The sequence below is a fragment of the Kogia breviceps genome, chromosome 16 (assembly GCF_026419965.1).
Source record: "Kogia breviceps isolate mKogBre1 chromosome 16, mKogBre1 haplotype 1, whole genome shotgun sequence".
NCBI lineage: Eukaryota > Metazoa > Chordata > Mammalia > Artiodactyla > Physeteridae > Kogia > Kogia breviceps.
Genome location: NC_081325.1, coordinates 32,945,806 through 32,963,823, shown reverse-complemented (window position 1 = coordinate 32,963,823; position 18,018 = coordinate 32,945,806). Strand labels below are relative to the sequence as shown.

At 35.9% G+C, this 18,018-nt stretch overlaps 1 protein-coding gene across 2 annotated transcripts in view; it reads left to right on the top strand.

The window, feature by feature from the left end:
* Nucleotides 1–18,018, top strand: part of DIAPH3 (diaphanous related formin 3) — a 565,809-nt gene that overhangs the window by 132,856 nt on the left and 414,935 nt on the right. For both annotated transcript variants that reach the window (XM_067016329.1, XM_059042398.2), the window contains one exon: nt 5,821–5,951. In XM_067016329.1, coding sequence (XP_066872430.1) covers nt 5,821–5,951 — 131 coding nt within the window. The remainder of the gene's footprint in view (nt 1–5,820; nt 5,952–18,018) is intronic.

Genomic DNA, 18,018 nt, shown 5'->3' with positions numbered 1-18,018 from the left:
TGTCAGGGTCACAGTAATCAGTAGATGGTGACACCATTCCCTTAGTTGTTGAGACCAAAAGCTTTGTCATCATCTTTGAATTTTAATTCTTTCACACCTCACCCCTCACATCCAAACTATCAGTAAGTCTGATCTGATCTTCCTTCATATTGAGCAAATCTGTACCTTCCATCACTGGCATCATATACTAGGCTGCTGTCAACTCTTGACCAGACAATGTAAAAAGCTTCTAATTTGTTTCCTTGTTTCATGTTTTGCCACTTAGAGTCTGGTGCCACACAGTAGTTAGAATAATCTTCTAAATATGTTTGTTCTATCTTATAATTTCTATGCATGTTTTTCCATCCACTTAGATAGAATAAAACCTAAAGTCTCTACCATGGTTTTTAAGACCTTATCAGGGGCCAGTAAACGTTTTCTTAAATGGCCAGATTCTAAACATTTTAGGCTAGGGTGTTATATATGTTTTCAGTTGTTTCTGCTGCTGTTTCTTTCTCTTCTTTCTCTGTCTTCTCCTCCTCTTCTTCTTCTTTTTTACACGCTTTCAAAATGTGAAAACCATTCTTAGCTCAAGTCATACAAAAACATTTGGCTGTGGTTTGTCAGTCCCCTGCTTCCAGAATTAGATGTCTGCCTGTTTTATTTGTCCTTGTCATCTATAACTCTTTGTCACACTCACTGGGATTTAAATGAATTTTCTTGCTGTCCTTCAAATATGCCAAGTTCATTCCTACCTTAGGGCTTTGTATTTGCTCTTCTGTTTGCTTGAAATACCCTTCTTCCAGAATGCCCATGTCCCTGCTTTTCTTTATTTTGGTCTCTGCTTAGATTTTATTTTCCTAGACAGAAAAAAATGTCATTTGATCAAACTTATGACTTTTAAATAGCTGCTTCCTCTATTACTCATTCTTTTTCTTCCACCTTTCCCATTTAAGTAGTTAGCACTACATTTTGGCTTAGGCCCCAAGCCTAGGAGTCATCTTTGACTTTTATTTCACTGGTGTAGCCACATCATATAAACAATGTCGGCACACAGTAGGTACTCAATATATCCTTTAAGCAATAAATAGCAATTAAAGTTATTACAATACAGAGTGGTGTTTTGAAAAAGGAATCCATAGGTGGGGTTGGGGGACTCAGTTTGTGTGGCTTATAAAAAAGTCCTCCCGGGAAGTTAGTTTTGGCCCAGATCTAACTGATGTCTGGGAGTAGCCAGCACGAGGAGCCTGCATAGTAGTGATGCTGAGGGTTTGGGTAAGAGGGGAGGGTGTTAAGGCAGGAATCTCAGGTGAAAATTTAGAGGACTTTACACAGTAAATATTTCAAACTGGAAAAACCTAATATGGTTGAAATAAAGAATTATTTTTTGCTAGTAAGTTTATTCTGTTTTTCCCAGTGTTTATTGGGAAAGTCTACTTGCTGCCCCATTTAAGATGTTGTCTGCGTTTACCTTCATTCTCTAATCAAACACACAGATAATTAATAGCTCAGCTTCTATGTCTTGAACCAGAGTGGCCCCAGAGAAAAGATTGACAGATTGGTCTCGGTCTTTCCTATAAAGGGAACCATACATTATGTTCTATTTTTTGGTTTGACTTCTTTAACTCAGCCATAGTTTTTTGGATTCATCTATCTTGTTGCATTATCAGTAGTGAAATTTTTTATTGTTGCATAGTATTCCATTGTATAGATATTCAACAACTTGTTGATGAATGCTTGCATTGTTCCCAGTCTTTGGCTTTTATGAATAAAGCTGTTCTGAATTTTATATGGATATTTTTCCCCTCCTGCTTAACACCTAGTTGTGCACTTGCTGAGTCAGTGTATATTTAACTTTAAAAGAAGTCTCTAAACTGTTTTATAAGTGGTGGTGCTGTTTTACATCTCCACTAGTTGCGTAGGAGAGATCCAGGTGCTTCACACCCTCACCATTCCAGGAGGTATGTAGCATTATTTTGTTTTTGGTTTTATTTTGCATTTCCCTCATGACAAATGATCTTGAACATCATTTCATGTGCTTATTGGCTATTCATACATCTTCTTTTGCAAAGTCTGTTATTCATGTTTTTAAATGGACTGTTTGTCTTATTACTATTGAATTGTAGGAGTTCATTAAATTGTTTGAATAGAAATCCTTTATGACAGGGGTCCCCAACCGCAGGGCTGTTAGGAACCGGGCCACACAGCAGAGGTGAACAGCAGGCTAGTGAGTGAAGCTTCATCTGCCGCTACCCATCACTTGCATTACTGCCTGAACCATCCCCCCAAGCCCTTCTGTCTGTGGAAAAATTGTCTTCCACGAAACTGGTCCCTGGCGCCAAAAAGGTTGGGGACTGCTGTTTATGAGATATATTTGTCGTTGGGAGAGACAGTCTACCATGGGCCCTGGATATCCCTGTATATTCTTCCTGGTTATGCCAACATACAAGGCCTGACCATTCTTTATCCAGGTCATTTCTCAGGACTGTGTTTACAGTGAAGCAACTTTAGAGATGAAGTTATATCTCTGGATAATGAGCAGGTTTGTTACTGTTCACTATAAAAGTGGTGATTCCCCCAAGCTCAGTGCTCCCTTGTTATACAGTCCACTGCGTGTGTAGGTATCCATCATTCATCAGGGATCTCTGCATCATCCCTGTGGGTTGGTCGGTTGGTGGGTTAGGGAACCAACATGTATAATAGAGTCCTTTTGTCTCTAACTGAGGAGTCTTTTTGTCTGTCAGAATTCATGAAATAGTAACAGGCTAACTTAGCTTGTATGTAGGGTAAAAATCTCAGCCTCTGCACAGTTCTTGACAGGTATTGCAATGTTTTCTCAGTCTGTGGCTTACCTGTCATTTTCTTAATGAAGCTATCTTAATAAAAAAAGAACCTTTTGAAAAGTGGAAGGTTTACATTTTGATGAAGTCCAACTTTATAGGTAGTGCTTTTGTATCCTAAGAAACCTTTGCCTTCCTTAGGGTAGTGAAGATTTTCACTATGTGTTCTTCTAGACATTTTATAATTTTAGCTTTTACGTTTAGGTCTAGAATTTAGGTTCACATTCTTTCATGTGGATATTCAATTATTCTAACACCAGTTGTTGAAAAGATTCTTCTCACCCCATTGAATTACATTGAGATCTGTGTTGAGAATCATTGACTACATAGATTCAAGTATATTTCTGTACTCTCTTCTGTTCTGTTAATGTTCCATTAATGCTACTTTGATTACTGTAGCTTTTCAGTAAATCTTGAAATCAGATAAAGCCCCCAGCTTTATTCTTTTTCAAAATTGTTCTGTTGTAGGTTCTCTGCATTTCCATATTAATTTTAGAAACTGCTTCTCAATTTCTGCAAAAAGGCTTGCTGGAACATTGATGGTGATTATATTGAATCTATAAATTATTATTTAAAAATTATTTATTAATGGATTCCTTGATATTGAGTCATCTGATCCAGGAACATGGTATAGCATCTTCATTTATTTAGGTCGTTTTTCTCTCCACAATGTTTTATAGTTTTCAGTGTATAGATACTTCCTTTCTTTTGTTAAAAATTTCCCTAATGATTTTGTATTTTTTTGATGCTGTTAGAAAATGATATATTTAAAAGTTTTATTTTCTAATTGCTGGTAGTAGTTAGAAAAAAAATTATTTTTCTATATTGAATTTTATTCTGTGAGTTTGCTAAATTCATGTAGATAATCATCTCATTTGCTAATAGACATATCTACATCTTCCTTTCTAATCTGTGTGTCTGTTGTTACTGCCTTACTGCACTATCTAGGACCTTCACTACAATACTGAATAGGAATGGTGAGAGCTGACATTTCTTCTCTTGTTCCCAATTTTAGGGGGACCAACATGTTGATTTGACCAACATGTAAGTTATAATAGCTGGAAGACTTTATTAATGGGGACATTCCATTCATTAAGTGCCCTATTCTGGGTCATTAAAGCAAATTAAAGCATCGTCAGGGTTTTTGGTTGCCTGAACTCATCTCTTTAGGAACTTTGCTGTAAGGACCCCATAGAATGTGGATTCAGTTAGCTCCCATTTCATGGAATGGCATATTTTTCTTTAGTAAATTATGACTTGCTATTGATGAAAATCACCTGTTTCCCAGGGCTAATTTTCTTTTGCATTATTGGGAATGTTTCCTTGTGTAACATTGTAGCAAATTAATAAAAATAAAAAGAAATGAAAAATACATCTAATTTCCTACCATCCCAACTTAGCTGCTTTTGGGCATGTACAGTTCCTTTTCTTCCCATTAGATTTGTAATCTGTAATTTAAATAGATACAATTCTGGAGTTTATTATTTGTTGGGTATCCTCATCATTTCCCATCTGGACTATACACATACCTTCTGCTTCTGATGCTTCTGATCTCAGAGTAAAAGTCAAGTTCTTTGGTGGCCTGGTAAGGCCTACAGTCCCCTCCATCACAATTTTTTTCCAGATATCTGCATGTTTAGAGCTCTTACCTCCTTCAAACCTTTATTCTAACATTCAGGTTTGAGGCCTTCAGAGTCTTTTCTGTGAGACTTTCTTTTTTTCTTTGACCACCCTGTTTGAAATTGCATCCCACCTCCTAATGCTGCTTATTCCTCCTCCTGTTTTTATTTTTCTCTATAGCACTTAACACTCCAGTGAGATGTATGTTAATTATCTTACATTTATTGTCTGTCATTCTTCATTCTTCCCCGTGGAGAATAAAGCTCCGTGCAGGTAGGTATCTTTGTCTCTTGTTCACTGGTCTTTTTTCAGCACTTAGCACAGCGACAGGCACTTAGAAGAGCATTAATGTTTGTTGAATAATGAATGAACTCCAGCTCTTCTCATGTATTTCATACTGCTGCCAGTGTGATCCTTCCAAACCCCCTAGAAAAGCTGTTTGTGTGGTGGTGCTCTACCACTCCAGGACCTGGCGTCTATCTTCAGTTGTATGTGCTTTTGTTTTTCTTTTGGGGTGTGTGCTTTTGTGTGATGTTTTAGTCTGAAAGGTATTCTTGTCTAAGTCTTTGCCTCCCTAACTCTTACTTACCTTCCCCTTGGCTTCCCTTGTCCGTTCTGCCAAGTTGGCTGTTCCTTCTTTGATCCCTTGGTGGCATGTTAGAGGAATTAGACTGCACTGAATAGTACTGTTTCCTTGCTTGCATTTCTCCTTCCAGACTTAGGTTTTGATAATCTCTGTGTCTGTATTGCCTAGAACTAGGTGCTTAATGATTTACAGCTTTTTCTGTGTTGCTTGGAATATTAATTTTAATAGGGTCGTTCTTGTATTAAGTTTTGGTTTTTATTTTGCATGTGCCTAAAACACATTGGTATATTTTCAGATATTTCTATGTTTTCCATGATAGTCTGGATTTGACAAAGCAATTATTTTAATTTGAAAACCTTTTGATATTATGTTGCTATCTTTTGTGGATACCATGCATTATGAATTTATAGATTTATGGGCAGAAGTAAGGAAATCATCCTCTCAAAATAATGCTACTCAGAGTAATTGTGTGCGCTGTTAATATGAAAGGTGGGATTAATGTAGTTACTTTTTTTTTTTTTTTTTTTTTTTTTTTTGTGGTACGCGGGCCTCTCACTGCTGTGGCCTCTCCCATTGCGGAGCGCAGGCTCCGGACGCACAGGCTCAGCGGCCATGGCTCACGGGCCCAGCCGCTCTGCGGCATGTGGGATCTTCCCGGACCGGGGCACGAACCCGTGTCCCCTGCATCGGCAGGTGGATTCTCAACCGCTGCGCCACCAGGGAAGCCCTGTAGTTACTATTTTAATGGATAATCTTCACACAACATGAATTAAATTTTTTTAACTTATTTTACAGGGAAGTGTTAAGAGTAGTCGACAGATCTCACCTCAGGAATTCATCCATGAACTGAAGATGGGGTCTGCAGATGAGAGGCTCTTCACGTGCCTGGAGTCCCTCCGTGTGTCTTTGACGAGTAATCCCGTGAGGTAATTCGTCTATCTGAACATGAGGGCATATTACTGAATTAAACAGATGCCATGATCTGCCACTTTTATGCAGTACTTCATGGTGCCTGTGAGTAAATAGGTGGTCTACCTCAACAACTTCTCAAGGTAAAAATCGAATACATAACTTTTATATGCATGTGGAAATACAGTCTCAATAGTACCTTTTGTGTTTATTACTGAGTGATATATATAGCCTATGGACTTTTAAAAAAGTCATTCTTTTTTTTTTTTCTTAGAATTTTTAAAAACTTAAGGCGTTTTTCAAAAGAGAACAGTCATCAGAAACTGTCAATTTAATGGGGCTGAGTTTCACTCTGAATTTTGGTATTGTACATATATATTGGCTCATTCCTGTTTGATATAGCAAGAAATACCATTAATTTATTATTTCCTTTATTGGAATTGGTAGCTTTATAGGAGCCCATAGGTTAGCATTGTCAGACTTAGCAAATAAAAATATAGGATGCCAAGTAAAATCTGGGTTTTAGACATAGTTACGCTAAAAAATTATTTGTTGTTTTTCCAGAATTCTAAATTTAACTGGGTGCCCTGTATCTAGCCACACTACGATAGGTGTCTTGATACTTTTTAGACCTTTTAGTCCAGCATATTCTTGAAAAATTTTAAGTAGGAATTGTTATAAAATGTCTGAACAGTCATAGAATCAGAATTTCTGAGCTGCAAGAGTCTAAGGTAGATTAGTTTTGATTTCTTATTGTATAATGAATGCTTATTTCTGCATAAATATATATAAATATTTTCTAGCCCTCTCTCTATATACATATACATATATATATATATATATATATGTATGCATATATGTGTGTGTGTGTGTGTGTGTGTGTGTGTGTGTGTGTGTGTGTGTGTGTGTATAAAATATAGACAAAGGGCTAGAGGGCCAGAATGAAAAACTATGATTGGAGGTTAATGATATATAAAATACTTTTTTTGATATTCTGATATTCTGGATGTTTCTGAAGTTAGGCTACAGTATGATAAAGATCCTTGACAGTATAAATATTTAAAATAAAAAGACCCTACCTGCTGAGAGACATGAAAGTGAGGTTTAAGTAAGGAGTATGAAGAGTGAACAAAGAATCTCTATTATTTCAATTTTATCTTTATTTTTCCATATTTTACCACTTTCAGTGTGTTCTCTAGGCTTTAAATTAATGGTGGGCATGAGACCAGGGGTTTCATATGTCTTATATACCTCTCTTTACCAGGCACAGTGCTTTTAGCACATAGAAAGTGCTTAGTGAAGATTTGATTGAAACAAGTTTAGCCTTCTTCAGTCTTAACATTGGTTATTGCTAGAAACTAAGTTGAATTAGGAGTTTATTTATTTGACAGGTATAGTCATACATGAAGAGTTCTGGTCTCCAGCTTTATCTTTACCTGTTAAATGTTTTCATTTAAAAAATGGTTATTGAGCACCTGCTGTTTTCCAAGTACCAATGTTTTATTTCCAAGTACCATCTTAGATGTGGGGCTTGAGTAAATAGCAAAGCAGGTCCAGGCCCTGTTCCTGTGGAGTTTAAATGTAGGAAGAGGGTATTTGGGGGTCAACTGGGGAGCTACAGTAATTTTTCAGTTTATCTGGCAGCTACTGGGCACTGGAAATAACCATGGAATTTCAGTATAGTAAGAAATAGGCCCTGCCATTACCTCTTCTAATTTTTCATATTTTGAGTAGATGAACATGAGAGTGAAAGAAAAACTGAGAGGATTTTATGTATGAATTCAGGCATATTACAATGGATACAATTATTTATTGTGATTCCATATAAAGACACTGGGAAATAATGATGTGTGTTTCTTTCATTTGAAAGAATAAATATTTCAAAAATAAAAATTTGTGGAATTATTTCCCTGAGAGTGGCCAGTTCTATTGAGCCAATATACGTACAATAGAATATATTATCAGCAATTCACAAGTGTTGCTGTTTCCTACGAAGTAGTCTTTTTAATTGGAAAGAATAGAAAATCATATCATTGGCGAAATTTTTCTGAAATCATGGCACTTTATGTAGATAGAAAATTGAGACACTCACGAGTATTTCTGTTCCCAGTGCTCCAATTAGAGGAATGACTTAGCTGAACATGTAAAACTTGAAGCTATTTCTGATCAAATCTTTGGACTTTGCAGTTAGTTATGATGTGTCTGCAGATAAAGTCAGTTTTTCATATTTTCTTTTTTATGTACAGTATGTGACTAAATTTCAAGAGAAAAGGAATTCCAACTTTTTGTAAGCTTTTGAGATTATTATTAGTAGTAGATTATCTGTAGTATTATTGAGAAAATCAGAGTGAACTTCTTTAATGTCTGTGAATACAATTGAAAAAGAAGCAAGTAAACTAATTAATGACAGTTCTCTAATGCTGGTTTGGGATCAGGATTTATTTAAATCAAAAATCAAGGAAAAAGTAGAGTACCCCTGCACCACCCCATCCCTGATATGCAGTATTTTAGAGCCATTCACCAACCTCTGAAACTCTGTGTAGCAATTATGAGACATGTCATCCTTTGACTATCTGCATAGTGAATTATGTGAAAACCAGCGCTTTAAATACCAAATTATTGGCCTTGTTTTATAAAGAGTTGATTTGAAGATCACATAGTTCTTCTGTTTGAAGTTTTATTGATTATTCAACATCAAGAATAGTTTTGAGCTTAAAGACATAGTAGCTTTATTTTTGGAACACAAGTGAAAAGACCAATTTCTTCAAATTATCAAACATAACTTTTAGTGGATCTCAACACAGTCAACAGTTAGGTTTGAGCTTTCAAATACATGGAGGTAGAAACATAAAAAGATAGACACTAACATCATTATGATTGATATTAAGCGTTTTAGTCCATACTCATCTTTGCATATAGCAGATTAGTTATAGAATGCATCTTCATTTGCTCAAGTTCATGTGACCATCAAGGATAAGGTTTCTGTCTCAGAAATACCAGTCTTCTTAGATCTTTGTGTTTTGTGATTTTAGGCATTATCTTCCTTTACTCATGCTTAATGTGTACATTTTGAAGTTTACAAGAAGTATTTTACAATTTATCATTTTGTTAGAAGATTTCTAAGGAGGTTTTGGAATTAGATTTGATTAAGTTAACTGTAACTTCGAGAAGATCACTTTAGAAAATTTTGCAGTAAAATATATGTTTACTGCAGAGCAAGTAAGCAGCCTGTATGTGTCATTATTCCATTTAATCAGTGCTATGTTTGGACTGTAGTTTTCCTGCATTTTTGGGCTTGAAAACATAAAGCTGGTAGGAGAGCTTATCTTTGGAGTTGCTGAATGTTTTGTGCCACGTACTGCATGTGAGGATAGAGACAGGAGGCTTGTGGCAAGCAACGAGATCACTGTATTCCTTGGTGTCAACCTGATCTGAAGGGAAAAAGTCAAGACAAAAATTTGAAGTTACTAATAGTTTGACTTATTATAAAAATGATTTTTATAAAATGTTAAACATATAAAAAAGGCTGTTTGTCATTACAGCGAAATAAGTGCCCACTTACCTACTAATGAGGCTAGCATATAGATTACTGCCTATAATTTTGAAGCTTCTATGCCTCCCTCCTTAATTCAGTGTCCCTTTCTTGCACTATTCTGTGGTGACCACTGTCCTGAATTTTGGATTTCTTTACATTATAGATTACCATATATGTATTCCTAATATATTGCTTGGTTTTATATCTTTTTGAACATTATTTAAATGGCATCATCTTCTATGTACTCTTTGAAGACTTGTATTTTCCTCTCAGTATTTCATATATTTATGTATGCTGTGTGCAGCTACTCAAATTTTATCACAGTTAATCATTTTTCATACCTTGTTCTTATATTTTAGGAACATCCGTTGTAAATAGAACATGGATGCTTTTTAAAAAAAATCTTGTCTGATAATCTTTGTTCATATCAATTGTAGAAATATATTAGGATTTATATGACATTTCATTTTGAATTTTCAGTTTATGCTGCTCTTTCCATGTTCCTCTTCCTCCTCCTCCTGCTCACCCCTCCCCCATTCTTTTCTGTATTCTTCTTCCTCAAATTCTTTTGATAGATTTTAAATTTCTCATTTCATTTTTCCTCATTTACTAATTTGGAAGATATTCTCTTCGATCTTAAAACAGAAGAGAAATTTAACATGCACACGCTGAAAGAGGAAACTGTACATGCGTGTACTTAAAAGGGACACAAAAAAGCAGTCTCTCTTCCTCTGAACCTAAGATACGTTAACACCAATCATCCTCTCTTGATTTGTATGCTAGTTCTGTGTGACATTTTAATTTTCTCTTTTTTCTTTTTTTGTATTGTAAATTAGCTATTGTTACTACTGAGATATACTACAAATATGTATTTATGTATATATGTTTATACACATACATACTCATTCTTTTTTGGTTCTTGCACATTTTTTTCTTATTTTACTTTTGCTCAAGTATATCATTAACGTTCCTGTAGTAGAGTCCTTTGATGGTAAAACTTTCTTTTATTTGTTTGAAAGTGACTTTATTTGCCTTTACTTTTGAAGAATAGTTTTCCTAAGGGCATGAAATTGAGGTTTTTTGATATCTTTTCTTAGTCCATTGAAGATATTATTTTTTCTTCTGCCTTACATTGATGTTTTTGAGAGGTAGGCTCTTTTATCTAAAACTCTTGCTCTTCTAGGTAATCTGCCTTTTCTCTCTGGTTTTATTATGTTTTGTTTTTGGTGTTCTATGGAATTTCTTTCTTATTTGTTTTTACTAGGGATTTTTTGGGGCTTCCTGAATATGATTGGTGTTTTTCATAAGTTCTGTGAAAATTTCAGCCATTAACTCTTAGAATATTGATTTCCCCCCTCCCTCAGTTTTATATGTGTTAGAGCTTTTTACTCCATACACCATTATTTCCTAATCTCTTTGAAGTTTCCATCTGTCTGTCTCTCTGTACTGTATTCTGGGAATACTTTGTAATATCTTCTGGTTTCCTAATTATTTCTTCACCATTGTCTAATCTGCTATTTAATTTATAAGTTGTATTTTAAATATCCATTATTATAATTTCATCCTCATAATATTTTTGGCTGTTTCAAAACTCCTTATCTTTTTTCATAATGCTCCTTGCTTATTTTTATCCTGTTTATTATTTCTCTAAACATATTAAATATTTTATATTCTCTGTCTGTAATTTTAGTAAATAAAGGTTTCCTAGGCCTACTCCTGGTGTTGGTTATTTGTTTATTTATTTTTTCACCTTTACTCATTTCTTGTTTCTTTGTGTGTTTTGTAATTTTAGCGTGTGACCTCCTATTCCTTGGAACTTTTTCTTTGAGATTTATTTTGAAGATATTTTGCTAGAATGAATTAATGTTTTTCTACTACTGGGAACGTAATGATCCAGGGCCGCCTTAAACTAAAATGACCAGCTTGAGGTTTTTGTTTTTTGGTTTTGTTTTTCCTCCACATATATGTGTGACTGGGTTATGAATTATCAGAAGAAATTTGCCTTGATGTCCCCCTTTACTGGGCAGGTTTATTCCTAGGTCACCTTCTTACTTAAGGTGTGGCCCTTTGAGAACCTTGCTTTTTGCTGGCCTTTCTCAGGCTTGATGGTGGGCTTTAGGCTGTAACACTTGTTCCATTCTCTCTGCTCAGTTACCACAAAGGAGATGTTGGGTTTCCAGGGATTCATGTTTGTCCCCGAGAGCAGATGAGGCTTGAGGCAGGCTTACCTGTCTAAATTCCTCTCTCTTTAAATTTTGCTTTTGAGGAGACTGTACTTTATTGTCACCTCAGACACAATTTTAAAATCATGTCTCAGTGACTGTTGTTGGGAGGAGGGTAGTCATGGATATCTAGTTTAATACCAGGAAAAAACTTTGGATAAGAAATTTTAAATTATAAAGGCATTATATTCTTATGTCAAAAAACTAAATTTCTTAGATGGGTATAACCAGAAAAGAAAATGTCTTCATCTCTTTTGTCATTTGATTGTCAAAACCTGCTGCTCAGTGGTGAACTGTTAATAGGGTCTTGTGTGCCTTTGCCCTAAATTTTTAATGCATATGTTAGTATTATGTTATTTTACCTTACTGTTGCTTGCTTTTTTAATTTTAATTTTTTAAAGATAAACCCCAGAAGTTGCAGGTTTATTGCCCTGCAGGATATTAATTAGTTTTATATTTAAATTATTGTTCTTCTTCTACTATCCTTTCTTTAAGTCATTATATATCTTTTGGTGTTTTTCCAATTCTTTCTGAACCAGTCGCACCATCTTGCTGGTTCTCTCATTAATGTGGTAAATATTAGACACTGCTGGCTTTACTTGGGTGAGCAATGTTTTTATCTTTTTGAAAATCATACTTTGACATTAGACATTTGTGGGTGTGTTAATATTCCTCAGAAACATCCAAGAAATTCATGGAGAGAGTGAACCTGGTAAAAGTCTGGGTTTCCTACATCCTCTCTCCCTCCCATAGTTGGGGGAAGGGACAATGAATATGATGTAGAGATTGGGTGTTACTTGAGTGAGGAAGACTTCTTGTCCCTCCTTTATTATCACTGCTAATCCCCCCAGGCCTTTATCCTTCAACCGTGCCTGCAGAGTCCCTCCTCTTGGTCAGTGGATTCTATCAATGACATTGTGGTGGGGTAAGGGTGGTGCAGGCTCTTTAGAGCACTCAAACTAAAACATCTACAAGTCAAATGTTTCTCTTCTTAAAGCTTTATTTTACCATATTATGATTCTTAAAGAGTTTCTGTTCCTTTCCTTGGTCTTACCAAAGATGCTTTCCTAGGAAGAAGATGGAGATGAAATCAGAATCAAATTGTAATGCACATATATATATATATATGTGTGTGTATTATACATGTTATCGGGGTCCTGAGAGGAAAACAGGAACCAGAGCGCATGCCATACTCTTTTTAAAAAAGAAGTTAATGCCAGAAATTGGTTAAATGGGTAATGGAAAGACTGAGAAACCAAATACGGAGCAGTGAGGTAGTGGAGGTTAGCAACAGCTGGAAGTTGCTCCACCCCTGTGCTGGAGGGAAAGGCAATGCTCTGGAAGCTCACAGCCTGGTGTTGAGTGGAAGAAACTGGATCCATGGGGAAGATTCAACTGTTGCAGAGAAACTGCCAAGGGAGAGAAACATCCTTGTTATTCTTTCTTCACCTTCTCTCTGGTCAAACCTAGCAGAGAGCAGTTGATTACAAAGCCTGGGAACTGCAGCCTGCAGGTTCAGCCCCTTTGAGACAAGAACAGAACAGAATAGAAGTGGTGAAGGGGAGTGAGAAGAAATGGGCTGAGTACCAGTGCATTGTTTATTGGGATACATAATAAGTCAATAAGTGTTAAATTTTTGTTTTTTCCAGTTTTTAGTTTCATTGGACATTTAGGTTCTTTATTTTAGTATTAGAAGATGTAAACAAAAGTGCTTTTATAATGTGCCTCAGGATTTGAATCAGGTCAAAAACTTTCTAAGATACAAAGGGTTACCCTTCTCTGAATTTCGTGAAACAACCTCTATTTAAACACAGTCAACTTGGTCAAGTGAAATAAACGGTCATCTCTCAGGTCCTGCATTTGCTTCAGCACTTTTTCAGTATCTTTCTTTTGCTTGGCCTCCCAAAGTCTTCTTTCTCTATGACTCACCCCTAAATCCCACAAAAAAGAGACCTGTTACCATTTATTCAGTTTCCTGTAATTCAACTGCTGTCCTGTTTGACACGTACACATGTGAAATACTGGGTTTTATGGTGATGCTAATTACACTGTCGTTTTGCTTTTGCATTCTGAAATACATTTAAAAAGTAGATACAGAAGTAGAGTAAGAAACAAAATCAGCTCTACTGCTGGAAAAGCTGAAGTGAAAAGCAAAACTGGGGCTTGAAGGTGAAATATACTTCTTACTCCTTCCCACTGAATCACTTACAATGTAGTCATAGGTAGAGAGAATAGGTAACTGCAGGCCAGGTTCCTATGCAGGTAGGAGCATTCTGTTTTTTTCTCCACTTTCACCAATTTGATAAAGTAATTTTTCTTGGGGGATATTTCAATAAGGAGGTAGAGGGAGTGACCAGAAGTAACCCCCCGATGTTGCTTTATGGGGAATATAGTAGAAGATCTCTCCCTTTGTAGAAATGAGGGAAGGAGGATAATGTTCTTTAATAATATGCTCTAGTTTATTTTTATTCTCATGGTGTTTTGGAATTTAAATTAAGACATGAGATAAAAAGTTTTTTTTTAAATCAGTCTTAGAAAACCTAGCAGTTTATACAGATTTACAGTGATAATTTCTGAATGGGCAAGAGGAGTAAAGGTGTTCCTTGGTAATGTACATTCTTGTAGTTTTCCTGTCTTTCCTTTTCCTTTCCTTTCCTTTCTTTCTCTTTCTTTCTCTTCAGTAATGATGTCAGGAAGGTAAGTAATGTAGATGACTTTGTGTTTTCTTTCCTGTGCTGTTCAGTACAGTAGCCACTAGTCACTTGTGACTATTTAAATTTAATTAATTAAAGTTTAATGAAAAAAAGGGCAACATTTCATGTGCTCAGTAGACACATGTGGCTGTGGCTACCATATTGGACAACACACACATACCATTTCTGTTATATCATACAGTGCTGCTTAAATGCCTTGGTTCTTCTGAGTAGCTGCATAATTCTTTGATATATTTATTGCATGATTATTATATTCTCAAAGTTATGTTCAAGACTATGAGAATACATACAAAGTTAAAGTCTTAAAGATTAAAGCTTATTTTTTTTTTTTTTTTTTTTTTGCGGTATGCGGGCCTCTCACCGCTGTGGCCTCTCCCGTTGCGGAGCACAGGCTCCGGACGCGCAGGCCCAGCGGCCATGGCCCACGGGCCCAGCCGCTCCGCGGCATGCGGGATCCCCCCGGACCAGGGCACGAACCCGCGTCCCCTGCATCGGCAGGCGGACCCTCAACCACTGCGCCACCAGGGAAGCCCTAAAGCTTATTTTTTAAAACTTCCAAGGATGAGTAGACATTCATATCAAGAGAATAAAAGAGTGATCTAAGGGAGGCTGCCTATGGCAGGGACTGTAGTCTTGGTGGGGTAAGGCTAAGGGAGTGGGCTTCATACCAACTATAAAAAGTAGGAAAGGAAAGGAGAGGCTGGTCTGACGGGCAGTGCTATAGCTAAGGTCCATGGTGGCCTTCACTTTGGCTACCTGTGGTCAGGATGAGGAAATTGGCAATATGGCACATCATAGAAGTCATAGAAACATACCCTAGATTAAAAATATTAGTGAGGTTCGTGTTTTTTTTTTAAACAGAAATTTCCTCAGAGATGAGCTTACTTTTACCTCTTACAAGCATTTTTTCCAGGTTGTTTTCCAGTAAGAAGTCAAAGCGTAAGGTAGGATGTTAAGATTCTTCTTTACCTCTTTAGACATTGCCATATATCTTGGGATATACCTTGCATTATTTATGTGTAAATTATCATTCAGGATTTGTAACTTTTATGACAGTATTGCTTATTAAAGAAATATTTGTTGAGAATTACTTCTAATTTTAGTCCATTTTGCTTGCTGTTCTTTCCAAAGTGCTTTAAATGAATGAAATATTAATGAAAAATGCCCTGGAAGAAAATAGTTATTAATGTTTTCAAGTGAATACTAACTTGATATTTTTGAAGGGCAAGCCATTACTTTCCAATGCATTTTCCACAGCAGCTCCAAAGCTGGTGTCATTTTTCTGAGAGACTCTAGAAGGTTGAATGTTCCCCACTGGTTGGGAGGCTTTCTCCTTTGTGTATTGTCATTCATACTGTAGCTTGGTTTTGGCTTATAGATATATTAAAATGTATTATAATTATTTGGTTTCAGAGTTAACTTTACCTGTATCTTAAAGCTTTGACTTTGAATGCAAGGTTAACAATAAAAGTAGAGTACATCGAAAACAGAGTAATTGCTTTTAACAGGGAAATACATAATTTCTGCAAATGGTGAATAAGAGCTATATAGCTCAGTTTATACTTGACATGAAAAGTCCTAGAATTGTAAAGTGCTGCCAATCTATTTTAAAATATATGTCTCCCAGTCTATTCAAAGTGAAATATAAATTGCTGTTTGAATAGCCAAGATTAATTTAAAAAATCCTATTTAAACATAAAGTCAGTTACAATGTAACATAGGGTCTCAAATTTTTGCTTTTAAAATAGAGTAGTTTGATATTCAGGCATAAAAGGGAGAATATATGAATGAAACCTATTTGAAAAGATTCGATTACTGCAATTTGGGAAAAAAAAACTGCTGTTAATCTTAAACAATTTCTTCTGGATGTAAAAGCAAAATATAAGAAACTTTCTTCTTTTTGGTGATAATTGTCTGTGTTTTCAGAAATGTAAACCTTCTGTGTTCAAATCTATAATAGCTATCAGTATGATGTTTTTTACTGAATACTTTGGTTTCTTTGGTAAAGATAAATATTTTCAGTGGAAAAATTATTTGTACTGCAGGCACTAAAGCTTCTAGTTATTTGGTATCCTACAAATGAAAATTTATATAGTTTAGTTCTGAGACTAATTTTTTGGTCTTAACATTATGTGTTGAGCATATTGCTGAGTGGGTTAAGTAAAGAATTTAAATTAGATGATCCTTGTTTTGATATTCTCTGATGTAACTATACATAGAGAAATATATAACTATAAATAAAGGCCTTAATATTAAAGGAGGCACAATGTATTGGCAATAGAAGGAAGTTTTAATTTCTTTGATTCAGAAAATCGTATAGAGTAAAACTCAATTTTATACTGGCCACAGATTTCTGTTTATTTTGTTGCAGGGGTAATGTACATCAGAAAGAAATAGGTATACTTTTCACATGTTAAACATCTTTTGTATGTTAAAATTTATAAAAGGTAACAGAAAAGAAACACTCACATTAAGATTAGAACCAATAAAGTCACCTGAAGTGTCTCTGCAGGGCCAAAGAGAAATTAGGCTCATTTGAACAGAAGTCCAGTAACTTTGTACAGCAATAGAAATGCTCTGTGTCTATGATGTTTCAAACTCATCACAGGTAGCTATCAAGCACTTGAAATGTGGCTACTGTGACTGAGCAATCAAATTTTAATTAATTTAAATTTAAGTATATACATGTCGCTAGTGGCTACCTATTGGACAACACAGTTGTAGAGATCAGAAATTCATGTAATTTTCCTTGTGCATTTGTTTTGAGCCTTTGCACTCTTGAGTCTAGGTATGGCTGCTTCCTCTGTCATGCTGTGAATTTCTGAGGAGGGGGACAAAATGTTCTATTGTTGTAGAACCTTAATATGGGACTCAGAAGAGAATATCAGAGTGCAAGTTAAATGAACTTGAACAGTAAGGAGAGAATAAGGAAATTAGAGCATGAAATGAAGTGATATGCATGAGCCTGTCTTGCTCATTCTTCAGGATAGAAGGCCAGTTATTTGAGTGGCTATATGGACCTCCCTGTTACAAAACTAGAAGAGGTGCAAGCACTTCTCCTGGTCCTCACATTGCTAAGATTCCATTTGGAGAGAAATGCCTAACAAACATTAAAGAATAAATGTACCACCAGCTGTTATCGAATTAAGTATGTGGCATGGATAACATGCCACTAGAGTACAGCTGGGGGTGTAATATTCTACCTGTGTGAGGTAACACAGTAACAAGAGGCATACTGGGGAAAGTCATAGAAAATAGAAGTAAATAAAAGATATCATCAGTTCAGTCAAGAAAAACTATGGGACCAACAGTAAAGCATAGAGAGCTTTTAGATACAAGCTGGTCAGAGAAAGTCTTTCTCAGATGGTGAAGTTTAAGAGATCAGAAGGACAAGGAACTAGATAAGAGAAGCTTAGGCATTGGTGCTGGGCCTGGAGCATCTTTTGGGCAGCAGAGACCTGAGGTGGAGAAACAGTGGCAGGCAGATGGGACTGTCAGAGAGGTGGGCAGTGGCCAGGTCATGAGGGTCTTAAAGTCGTGGTAGGGAAATTGGATTTTTATTCTAAGTGAGTGGGAGGCTATTAAGGAGTTTAAAGCAGGAAATGATGTATTC